Raw genomic sequence first — 13,445 nt, 5'->3', positions numbered from 1 at the left:
GGAAACGTGCGCCTTGAAAGCCCAAATGATAAAAAAAACTTGAGGCATTTGAGATGTGGCTCTATAGACGCATCCTGAAGATACCCTAAACTGACAGAATCACCAACGACGAAGTACTAAGACGCGTTGGTCGCAAAAGAAAGCTATTGAAGAAATATCTTACATAGGACACATCTTAGGCAACGACAAATACATACTGCTACAGAATATAATGCAAGGTGAAGTAGAGGGAAAGAAAGGCATCGACGGGAAGAAGAAATCCTGGCTCCGTAACATAAGAAAATGGGCAAAATGGAGAATTGTTTCTTGTTGCGAGGGACAGAGACACATTGAACAACGTGGTCGCCAATCTTTATGAGAAGACGGCATGAGAAGATGTGTACATCATGTGAATAACCTAAAATATAACAATCAGATATTTACTGTATAAACGAATTAATGAATTTTGTTTAAGAGTAAAGTAGGTATATTGGTTTATGATAAAATCGGGTAATATGACGAAGTCGTTAATTTGACGAACAGCTACCAAAAAATAAACCACTATTGGTTAACATCGTGGACTAAGTAGAAATCACATTTACTGCAATATCAGTCATCCAGTGAAGAGAATTTTAGAAAAAAGTTACCTTTACAAATACCCGGGTCCATGTCCATACCATGCCTGATGGCAGTTAACAAAGAAAATAGTGACAAATTTTTTAAAAGCTCTAAAAGCCCTAATACTAAAGTAGGTATAAGTACTCTGCTAACCAAATTTAGAATTGTGATGAGACAGGGATTTCCACAATTCCTAACAAAAATCCCTTCTTCAATATGTCAATTTCTTCAAAGATAATCCCATTTTATTATTGATGGATAATCCTGCTACTCGTGTAACTCTGGATGCCATAAATCACATTACTTAGCTTTCCGGTAGACACAAGCCATATAAATGCAGCCTTTTTTTTCATCCCTTGAAAACTTCTACTTTCCACCCAAAAAGTGCCTCATAAGGTGATTACTTAATAACGGTGTGAAAAGCTCATGAGTCGTACAAACCTTAAACCTGACTAACTGATACCTGACCCAGGCAATTTCAAGTTACCTTCTTTTGGAAATTTCAAGTCTCCTTTCTTTCATAACCTTCTTAATATCGAACAGCGTGCAGCTTAATGTGGTAACAAATCCAGACAAGACGTTGGATCGAACTGTTAAGGACACTCTTTCTTGGGACAGAGTGTTGAGCAGATTTCGAACGCCTGGATATCAGCCCAATTATGTTACTCCTAGAGATTCGGCACGCGCGACTTAGTTTATTTTGACTTTTGTCAGTATTCGTATATATGAGTACTTATCGAACATTTCTGATTGTGTTACCTCTTCGTCCTACTCGGCACTAAGATTCTAGTGCCTATAGAAGGTTGGAACAACCGGGACGAAGAGAGTTAATTAATAATTTTTCTAATGTAGAGCAAGTATCAATTATATCTTTGTGATTGAAATACTCGGTGAAATATGCCTTCACAGAAACGAAAAATTACATACATTTAGTTCATGATAGCGATTAGGAATAAAACTATTTAATCACAAAGTTGGGAGGATTGATTTTTGCAAGTACTTATTATTCTCAATGAATATATTATGAAACGATATTACACTTCTATTCAAGAAGATGTTTCAACGATGAACAGAGACGTTAAAAAGACCATTTACAGATTATAAGAAAAAATATTTTTCCAAAAATCTGATACTCATACCAACAATATTGTTGCTTCTTATAATGTAGCACTAAAAACTGCCCAAGAAAAGAAAATTTTTAGTTATGGAATATTTATTACAAATTGTGTAGTCAAAATAGCAAAATAAACTTTGAGGACAATATAGTTTCAGGACAAGTGCATCATATTAAAAGAAAAACTACATAAATCGGTTGCAAAGTATAGATGCATTTTTTAGATTAATTAAAAAATATTAAAAATGTTTGTAATTACTTGCAACGTCTTGCCTAAACCCATACAATGCGCTAATATACAACCGGATCCTTGGGAGTCCTTCAATCTCTCTACCGATTCGAAACAAGCATCATACATGAATTGAATACCGGATGCTTGATGAGGCTTCAAATGTTTGACAATTTTTTTGTGAACCTCCAGAAGAGGCTCTTTAGTTTTTGCGTCATAATCCAAAACTACCTTATCGATTTTGGCGTCTTTCTTTTCTTCAAATATATGGTTATACTAAAAAAATAAAAATAAATGTAATAGTATGTGACATACACGGTCTCTCAATTTTTGGACAATTAGCTTAGCAAAAATATCGGCAAATGAACACCACAGCAATTATGGAAAAAAATCATGAAACCATGTAAAAAGTTTTCGGAAAACATTTGTCGCCCTCAATTTAATTCAAAATAGCTTAGAATCTAGGTGCCATCAAAAACACAGATTTTATAATATTTCATGTTTCATATGTCGCCAGAATAACCAAAGATTGATTAGAGATTCACCGCATACCATTTGTACTGAAAAAAGATACCAGAGGACATTATTTGTACCAAAAGAAAATAATCTCCCGCCATATTGAAAAATTTTGGAAGGTATTGAGTAAAAAAGTGTATGATAAAGATTGGGAAGGCGAAAATGAGCAATAGCTTCAATGTAGAATATTTACAAAAAAAATTACAAATTGGTAATCACGCCGTCTAGCATATAAAGTAATGCGTTAAGCATAAATAGCGCGCATTTGAAGAAAATGGCCCTTTAAGTATAATTTAAATTGTGTTTCTTGTTAACTATATGTTAATAAAATTAAATAAATGAATTGTTAACATTATTTTGTCATTTCAAATTGCACCACAAAGTTTTTCCAAAAACTTTTGTTACATATGTTAATTTGTAAACAATTTACTTTTTACATAAATCTCAAAATAGGTTGATTTTTCAAATAATAAGCAACACAGGGAAGTAATCACCTCAGATGTGATAATGTAATTTTTAATTCTTTTAAATTAAATTGTGGGTCTTGTAACAATAACGATATGTTTATATTTCTTTAATTTTTTATTTCGCTATTCCGCTATTTTTCTTCACTTTATCCTGTCATGGGTATTACTCCACCATCCACAGACTTCCATTTTGTTCAGATCACTTGTTACTTGACTTTTCGATCTCCCTTTGAGCCGATTTCTTAAGGGTTTTCATTCATCGATTCTCCTTCATAGGTTACTGTTAGCCTTATTGCTGTTCTGTAGATTTCATTTTTATACGTCTACTGATTTTTTTGCAGCGGTAGAAGCCGGAATTTATTATATGCTTGGTAGCCTGCTTGCATCCTTTGAGTAATTTCCTCTCCTAGTTCATTATGTTTGTTAACTGTTACTCACAAGTATTTAAAATTGTTAACCTCTTTGAAGACATATTTCCCTATTTCTATATTCTTTTGTTTGGGGACATTTTTTTTCTTTTTAATTCCATATACTTAGTCTTCCGTTCATTTAGTTCTTGTCCCTTTTTACTAACTTCTTCAAGAATACTTCCTTTAGGCTCTTTACACTTCACGTTATTATCGCCAGATCATCTGTGAATGCTCATATTTGGACGTCTTTAATAATAATTGTAACTGTCAGCTTGCAGTCTTTATTACTCCATCTAGTGAAATATTAGAGTTGTTGATAGTCCGTCACCCTGTCTGACTCGATTTATATATCGTTTCGCCTGTGACGTTTTGAACGACTGCCTCATATTGTATTTTTTTACTTTCGGTTAATGGTAAATTAGATTTCTCTGTTTGTGTTATTATTCTAGAAACAAAGCTATAATTGATTTTTAGAAACGAAAGTTATTGTTTTATTTCTATTTTCGAACATTTACTCAACATCAGTAAACGTTTGAAAAGATGCGTCAGACAATTAAAACTTTTGGTTTAAAAATAATCTCGCAATAATAAAAGAGGCTTCCAACCTCACCTTGTAAGACGGAAATTTTGAGATATGCCAACACTGATATGAATATGTCAAATCTCACATTGCCACCATAGAGTTTAACATTTTTAATAGTAAACGTACTCATAACGTGTTGTCATACAGGTACTATTTGAGTTGTTTATTAATACTTGAAACATTCATCTTTCGATTAAACCAAAAGCAGAGTACCGATCAACTCGCTTTGACTTTTAGAACAATCAAAACATATAAATACCTCGAATAGTTGACATCGAAATAAATTGCGTTTTTCTACACATGGAGAAGCGGTTGATGTTTATGAGGTATCTCATTCAGAATAGAAAAAATGCTTCGACAATTGGTTCAAAAGTGTATTGATATTAATGGAGAATATTTAGAAAACCAATAAAACCATATTCAATTATAAATATTTGTTTTTTTGTCTATCTCAAAACTCAAGTACTAATCGAAATTGTAATAATTAATTTTTATTATAATTCAATTCCTCAGTTTAAAATGTGATTAATGGAAGTTCAATATTGTAAATACTATACTCACTTTTTTCTGTTTTTCAGCAATACGTGCCTTCCGTTCTTTTTCTTCTGCTTCTGCTTGTTTTGTCGTTTCCGATAAAGAATTTTTATCCAACACCTAAAAACTTCATTTCATAAATACTGAGGTATAATAAACTCTAAAAGACAACACTCATCAATCAATATACTAGATAAAATAAATAGTTTAATTAATCCAAAATTCTAATAATAAAAAATGTTTACCTTACGAATATTTTTTCTTGTTGCTACTTCCTCGTCACTATCACTACTACTGTCCTTGGTCCTCTTTATTCTCTTCCTTCGTGACTTTCTGAAAAGTGTAAATTAATAATAAAAATAACAATAATAAAAATTTTTAAAAAACAGAATGCAACTTACGAAGATGACATTGATACTTCTACTTATATAAAATTTGGATTTTATAAACCAATAGTAACAAAGTATAAATTCTTCTGTAGATAACAATCGAAAAAAAACATACTTCTTTTTGTCATCACTATCTTCTTTTGGCTTGTCTGATTCTTCAGAAATAGATTGTACTTCTTTTTCTGTATCTTCTTTATCTTTCTCATCATTTTCTGAATTGTCGGAATCGGAAACTACTACTTTCATTTTCTTCTTTGCTTTTCTATTAAATCATAACATATCTTGTTCAAAAATACAAAAAAAAAATGATTGTAAGATTTAATGCTATCAATATTAACAAGAATGTTTTACATTGGTGGAAATAATAAACAATAAAAATTTATAATAGATATTTATAGTTTTACTTATTGAGCCGATTAGATGCAAAAATTGGAAATTAATCCTACTAATCGCTACCAACCACTATTTTAATGTCTAGTTTATAATTCAGTTTTCATATATGTAATAAAATAGGAGGGTTGTTTCTTTTTAACCTCTGATGAGCTGTAAAGGAAAGATGGTGGAATATACCAAATATTTTTTTACCAAAACTAACGATTAAGACATGTGTCATATCTGTGAACAAACTTTGTAATATCACCTATTATGAGTACTATAAGTTTAATCTGGAACCCAGAGTTTCATCGCCGGATTAAGCACATAGAGATACGCTTCCGATTGATACGGGACAGAATCATGAATAAGCAGATCAAGCTGGAACACGTTTTAAGTCATCATTAACTTGCCGATATGTTCACAGAGTCTTCCTGCTCCTAGGTTTTTAACTAATAAGAAATCTATTGGAATCTTGAGTTTGGAGGAAGGTGTTAGAGCTACATCGTATTTGGTAAAATACAAGACAACAAGCAAACTTTTCTGTAGCTATTTTTTTAAAATAAGGTTCCTATTCTCCCCCACATTTTAGTTAAAGGGAAACTAAATCTTGTTAAATGAAAAATGCACAAAATTTGTCGATTAATTCGATTATGGTATATAAAGTGCTACTTAATAGAGTACATTTTAAAAAAATTGCTTCTTCAATTTTAAATTTTCAAATACCGCCTCTAGTGATCGCTAAAAGAAAGCTGTGGTAAAAACCATGTTATTCATGAGAAATATTTTTGGACGACATAAGCGAGATAATGAGCACCAAACATACCTTATAAGTTCTTTAGTTGTTTTACCCCGTTTCTTAGAAAAAGCTCCAAATCCTTCATCAGAATCAGAGCTTACCATAATTTTTTTATCGGTGTTCTTGTTAGTCGATTCTTCGTCATCAGAAATCTGAAACAGAAATAGAATTTGTAATGATTTTTTTTAATAGAGTTATGTTATCTAATATCTGAAAATTATGAGATTGATAACTGAGAGATAACCAAATATAACTAACATATCACTCACGTCTGATTGTTGAGGCGTTTTTTCATTTTTCTTTTCCCTTTTATTTTCATCCTCGGAATCAAGATTTTCACAATCACCCCTCTCCGTTCCTTTATCTTCATCTCTCTTATTTTTTAACTCTATAGATTCATCCTCAATGCCTTTATCTTTTTTATTCAAAACCTCCACATCATTATCATCATGGCTCTCCTCACTTTTATCTTCATCTGCAGAATCTTTTATGGTATCCTAAAAAATATTAATTTAAAAAATTTTGAGCTAAAGAAGTAATATACAAAGCTATCCCAAAATATATACATTGCCTAGTTGGAGACATAGGAAAGGCTCTTGACAGCATTGATATTGCCTTAACAGCTTTCACCGATATAGAAAGAGCTTTTGACAAGACAGATTTAGCAGCGCTGGATTTACAGTTTAATGTGGATACCAGGCCGCCAAGGTAAACCAGGCAATGAGGAAGCAGGAAGCCTTGCCAAACAAAGGGCAACGACTTCATACATAGGACTAGAGCCCTACTGAAATGCCACATCAAAATTAACTAAATCAACTAAGAGGAAGACTCAAGAATCAGATGCAATCTCACTGAAGAAACTTTCCATGCCAAGAGAATCCAAAAGATTCATAACCATATCAACTAAAAAGTTTGATGAACTTCTTTTGATGACCAGGAACGACATGAAACTTGTGGCCAGTCTTCTGACAGGTCACTTCCCTTTGAAATACCACCTTAAAACGATAGGCATATCAGAGGACGACAACTGCAGATTCTGCGAGCAAGCTATGAAAGCAGCAGAGCATCTACTCTGCGAATGTCCTGCCCATTTCATTAAAAGGCTTGAAGGAGTAGTATTAACACCTTGAGAGAATAGCCTTTGGGAGGAGTCTACAAATTTTGGAAGCAGAACAATGAGATGTAGAGTCTTGGACAAAATATCTTTAAGGTATATGCTATAAAGCCAAAACGACTCCCCTAAACAATCTACAAGAAAAGATAATCTTAACATGGAAAGAGGCTAAAGTAATAGTAGATAGTGACAGAAGATAGTGACCTTATTGTTTTACCACAGGTGCCCTTTGCTCCACTGGAAGCTATATACAACGATGATGAATGTCATCTTTGGTCTTTGAAGATGATAGCTGGGTTATCAAAAAGCGCGTCTGACAGAGTAATTGTGACTGTAACCATATGATAAGTGGAAAGAATTTTAGTAAAAAAAAATGTTGGTATTTATTTAAGATGATACTAACTTTATTCACTGACGTTTCCCTATTAGTTTGATCATGTTCTGGTAGGTCGTTTTCTGTTGACAACGGATCATCTACTGCGAGAGGGTCTTGTTCAATCTCAGGTTCCTCCTGTTCTTCATCTTCCTCAGAGACATGTATTCCTGATTTCGAATGTTTCAATATTTTCTCGGTGCTTTCTTCATTATAATCTGATGTTTTCCCGTTAGCAGAATCCTTTGTAGTTTTAGCACTTTTTATTGAAATATTTTTTTTATGAGATTTTTCATCATTTTGATTTTTACTTGTTTTTAATGTTCTTTCGTTTGACATTTCATTTTCTGAGTCTGAATTACTCCTGTTCAAGGGATGGTCAACTTGTTCTTGTAAATCTACATTATTACAATTTGTAGTTTCTTTTGTAGATGTTAATTTTTTATTTCTTTTTTCACCTCCTGCATCTTTCTTAAGCAATAAATTTTTATTTGATAATTTGTCTTCTTTCCGTGTATTCTCGTCTGAATCAGAATTTTCCGCACTTATAGTTTTCGTTTTTGTTTTAGTGCATCTTCCTTCATCAGAATCTCCTCTATTAACTATGTCTTTTTCAACATCTCTCTTTCGTTTTTTTAAACTCTTTTTGGGCAACTTTGCATCATCAGATTGAGAGTCCTCGCCGTCGATTATTGTTGCTTTAGTTTTTTTAATCTGTGATTCATCAGCGTCACTTGAAGATTCATTTTCTACTTTGTTTCTTGTTCGCTTTGACCTCCTCAATGATTCTCGCTTCTCCGGGCTACAACATATTAAGAAATCAAAAACAGAATTGTTTATTGATAAAAATTTTAATTTAAATATATGTGAATATATAATATTTGAAGTCTAAAAAACTCAAAAATAAAAAGCAGAAAAAATGACGCCATCAGACTAAAATCAAATTTTTCTAAATCGTCTTGATTTTAGGTTTCTTCTGTTTTAAAATTAGTTTTTTTTATAATTTTTGAAAAACAGATCAAAATTTGTATGAAAGACAGCTTGATTAGTAAAGATTCAGAATGAGAGTTATCTGAGAAGGATATTTAAGTTTATATTGTTTAAAATGGGTTTGGAAATATTCAATACTCTATTTTTCATTTGTTTTACCAAACACAATCATGCCATGCAATTTGCATAATAAAAACTAAAACATCTTTTTTCTTAGATAACTCTTATCTTTACTATACAAACTGTTGTTTAACACATCATCCATACATGAACAAAATCCGGTTAATCTCAACATAGACATAAGAGAAAACGATTCTCATCCACTGCAAGGTCTGTTTAATTCAGAAGAATCATCTGAAACGCATAGAAAAAAATAAACGCGGCGCCAAGTGACACTGAAGTGTGTTGCATCATGTGCAGTGACTATATCAAAAACAAACCTCTATCTTCATCACAATCTGAAGTTAAATGTGCTCTTTGTCCAACTGACAATGAAAGGCAAAACTGTTTTGCTGGTCAGAAAAGGGCACTACAAGACAGATACCTCAAGAGGAATTATAAAATGTTGGTTTTGAAGAACTAAAATTCAAGATTCCTCGGCTGGTTTCCAAGATGAAGTCTATGATCGAGTAATCTCATTGAGACATGCAGTTGCATTTCATTCAACATTCGGTAATCGAGTTATCAAATTTTGGCGACGGTCCATCAATTCACACCCGAAACAAAGGAACAATCAAAACAATGGACTGAAGAGGGAGAACCGTCTCTAAATAAGGCAAAGACCGTTCCATCTGTAGCGTGGGATAATTTTCATTGACTATATTGCAAAAAATTAAAATTATTTACGGCGAGTATTATGAGAACTAATTGAAACATTTCAGCAACAAAATCGAGCAAAAAGGGCCACATTTGGCAAGAAGAAAGTGTTGTTCGATCATGATAATGAACCAGCTCACACATCTGTTATTGCAATGGTCGAAATTAATGAATCAAAGTTTGAATTGATACTTCATGCACCCTATTGAGGTCAAAGATTTTCCAACAATGAAAAGGTGATGTCAGCAGTTGATGGCTATTTTGAGGAGCTTAACGATTCTTATGGTTTATGGAGCTAAAAAGAGATTACGATGAATTTTTTTTTCCAAAATGTTTGTTTTCTTTGTAGGACCAGGTACTTCTCGTATTTTACATTATAGTCAAAGTTTATTTAGAATCTATGCACTTACATATTTAATTTTAGAAATTTTTATTTATTTCTTTCGAAATAAAACTGTGATTAGTAGATCCATTTCTCATTTCTAATTATGACTAGAAAATAACAAGAATATTGTGAAATGCCCCAAAATAACCACTTAAAACGATATACGTTGTCTCCTACACATGTTATTCTGGCATTTACTCAAATTGCCTACATTGTTATCTAGTCATAATGCATAATGCAAGAAAGTTCCAGGATCACGTTTTGCTGATTTTTTGAAAAATGCTCGAATTTGCATTGTGTCTACAATATATCCATAGAAAAAAATTGAAGCATCTGTGCCCCTTGAGGCCAAAGGGAAGGCAATAATTTTGGTGCAATTTGGATAAAATATATTGAATATAAGGTCATAGATTGGGGCTGTTCTGGCAACAGTAAACCTGCACATTTGAGAATTATTCATTTTATATTATTCGAAATGTTTCATTCATTGAGTTTTTCCCTACTTCCCACAAGCTTTTGGCATTAGTATGTGATAAATAATTACTCAATGTCGAAAAAAGTGTGCAACTGTTCTGGAGATAGCTTCGCTTTGATATACGAAAAAATATATGTAAAGTAATTATTTGTGCAATCTAAAAATTAATACTTCACATTAACGAAGAAAATTAATATTTTTTTCTTAAAAACCACAAAATTTCAGTTGAATGTTGTTGAATTATAAAAATAAATTTAAACTGTAATTTAGAATTTAAAAAAATGATATAACTATTCTACCTTATAATATCAAAATATTCTTTATTTCTGTTATAGACTTCCTTCAGTTTTTGACATTGAAATAAAGGTAACGGAACATACACTTTGCTATGTAGTTTGATGTCATCCATCTTGTTGCTTCGACCCAATCGTATCCTAGTTGACTTTCTTTGTTGTTTTTCTGTTTCAGAGTCACTGGAAGAATCTGAAATAACTTCAACATGAGCTGTATTTTTAGAGCGCTCTTTACGTTTTTTTCTTGTTTCGATTTGTCGATATTTTTCTTTAATATTCGATTTCAGTTTTTGGACATTTTTTAACCGTCTAGATTTTCTGGAATTTTTGTCCAATTCTATATCTGAATCGATATCATCGATATTTTTCTTGTGGTTAGATTTCCCCGATTCAAAAGAATCTGGTTTTTGTTTTTTAGAAAAATTTATTTTTTCGCTAACAGAGTCTGTTTTTGTTTCTTTACTATTTATTACTTTCTCATCATCTGAACTGGATAAAATTATAACAGAAGTATCAAACTTGACTGATTTCTTATGTTTGTCTGGATCGATCAATTTATTCAAATCTACTAATCGAATTCGTGGGTGCTCGTTTTCCATGTTTTCAACTTTAAAGTTTTGATCTTCAGATGGATCAATATGTAAAATTTCAGTCTCATTATCTGTATTTAGCTCAGTTGTTTTATTGAATGATGGATCCATATCATCATCAATGGAAGTAACCATATTCTCATCAATGGATTCTGAAATAATGGAATTGCTGATGATAAAAACGCACAACAAATCAATTATTAAAAAAAATTAACAATTACATTATTCAAATTTTTCAGATAACTAAATCTTAGGAGTCTTATTCAATGTTCATTCCTATGCTTTGATAACCTTGCCCTGTCTTTCGACAGGGTAAAACTCAAAGACGTTATATACATTTTATAGAAAGAACAAGTCAACAAAAAAGTCAAGGAACTAGACTCACCAAACCATACAGGAATACAACACGACAACACTCAAAGAAGACATTCTAATAACAACAGGAATTAGACAGGATGACAGTCCAAATCCAATGCTTTTTAACCTAGACTGCATAATAAATGGAGTCAAAACTGCACAATGGGAAGCAGCGAGTTCCAAATTGCTATGCAGATAATCCTGTCCTCATAGCAGAAGACAATCTACAACAAATGTTTTTCAGATTTAACCAAATAGCAGAACAGTTCAACATGAAGATATCTATCCCCAAAACAAAGTCTTTGACATTAAGTACAGACCCAGTAGTGATAATAGCTTAAGTTATGAACTTCAACCGTCTAGGAACCATAACATCAAGTAATAGAAGCATCATAAGCTAACAAGGCAGCCAGAATCACCAGAAGTTTGTGTTATATAGTGTAACAAATTCATGTCCACCCCAAGCAAGGTGCATATATACAAAAGAGCTTTTCGTCTCATATTAACCTGTGCAGGACAAAACAACTTCTTCAAACAACAGAGATAAAAAGCCTTAGATCAATAGCTGTAGTAACTCTCTGGACATTAGACAGATGTAGACATATGGGAATGGGAAAGAGTCGCCTGGTGATTCAAGCAGTCAAGGAGAACCCAACTACTAAAAGATCAACGGGCAGACCTATAAAAAGATGGGCCAAATCATGGATATCGGCATCCCAAAATCGAGACTGAAAAAATTGGAGAATACTGGGCAAGCCCTAAAATAAGTAGAAGAAGTAAAACAAAAAAATGATGAAAAATGTCACTTTACCGGTGAAAGTGCTGGGGTTACTTAGAAAGTAGGGTTCCTATTGCTGATGATGTTAATTGGTTGCATGAAAATATTTACAGTATAGAGCTTAATCTCACTAATTGAATCATGACAAGAAGAGCATGTTCATAATCTATGTATGAATGATGAGACAGAGTTCCATCTCAGTACGAACATTAATGGTTCAAGAATGGCAAAAGCCCACATAATATTCATAAAAAGCCTTTCCATTCACAAAAAGTAGCTGTATTATGCACAAAATGTAGTCAGTATTGACATTTTCAACAGTGAAAACTGCAATACTGCCACATTGAACTCCTAACAATACGTTGATATGTTGCACTACCTGCTCTTTCAATATATAAGCACTTTGTTAGTTTAATTAGCAGAAACCCAGAACTAAGAACGAATTGGAGGAACAAATATAACACAAAATCAACAATAGTCCCCTAGATATGCTACTAAGAGTCGTGGATATAAAAGTCTACAAGAATATGATCAAAATGAAGGACGCCATCTCACAGATTTTTACAAAAAAATGGACATTTCCGTATATGTATTTCCCAATCCATATCCACTAACTTTAATAGGCTAGAAAAAATGGTCAAACGGCAGGTTAAGTCCATTATAATAAAAGTTTCTTGTTCTGATAATATTAGATGCAAACAGTGATTGTTACTTAATGCAAGCTGGATATATGGCAACTGAGCTTCACTAAAATAGAAGGATGTTACAGGACTATTTGTTATGAATTAAACAAATGCGACACATTGTGAAAGTATTTGATCACATATTTTCAATGCCCCAAAAAAGAATTATAAAGGTATGGTGTCTTCAAGGTAAATATTTTGTAAACCAATAAAAATATTATTGATATAATTCATTTATTTTTTCTTTCTATTCTCAATTTCAATTTCTTCTTCTTAATTTACATTTCTTTATTGTTTCTATCTACAGTTTTAATCCCAACGTTTATTTTATCACCTGTTTGCTATATTTAATAATATTAAATAAATCTATATGTAGAATTGGATCAAAAAAACGAAAAATAAGGCAAGAGAACACTGATAATGACAGTACATTAATAAACATATGATATTAGTTACTTCTAAGTTGAATCAATTTGACTTTTATACCTCCATATGCACCAGACATCACAAATAGTGTGTAAGCCAAATTAGTTTATATAAAAACCTTCAGGATTCACTTGTTAGTACAACAAAAAGTAGTA

The 13,445-nt window shown here is 32.2% G+C and overlaps 1 protein-coding gene across 2 annotated transcripts in view; it reads right to left on the bottom strand.

Annotated features, from left to right (window-relative positions):
• LOC130452965 (transcriptional regulator ATRX homolog) overlaps positions 1-13,445 on the bottom strand; it is a 38,982-nt gene that overhangs the window by 23,671 nt on the left and 1,866 nt on the right. The window contains exons 3-10 of one of the 2 annotated variants that reach the window (XM_056792515.1): positions 10,463-11,198; positions 7,528-8,299; positions 6,280-6,507; positions 6,038-6,162; positions 4,955-5,101; positions 4,696-4,783; positions 4,478-4,570; positions 1,971-2,216 (exon numbers count right to left, since the gene is read on the bottom strand). In XM_056792515.1, coding sequence (XP_056648493.1) covers positions 1,971-2,216; positions 4,478-4,570; positions 4,696-4,783; positions 4,955-5,101; positions 6,038-6,162; positions 6,280-6,507; positions 7,528-8,299; positions 10,463-11,198 — 2,435 coding nt within the window. The remainder of the gene's footprint in view (positions 1-1,970; positions 2,217-4,477; positions 4,571-4,695; positions 4,784-4,954; positions 5,102-6,037; positions 6,163-6,279; positions 6,508-7,527; positions 8,300-10,462; positions 11,199-13,445) is intronic. The other variant, XM_056792516.1, reaches the window with a different exon arrangement.

This window comes from Diorhabda sublineata, chromosome 2 (genome assembly GCF_026230105.1).
Source record: "Diorhabda sublineata isolate icDioSubl1.1 chromosome 2, icDioSubl1.1, whole genome shotgun sequence".
Classification (NCBI taxonomy): Eukaryota; Metazoa; Arthropoda; class Insecta; order Coleoptera; family Chrysomelidae; genus Diorhabda; species Diorhabda sublineata.
Note: the sequence above shows the minus strand (reverse complement) of the source record. Positions and strands in the feature narration are given on the sequence as shown.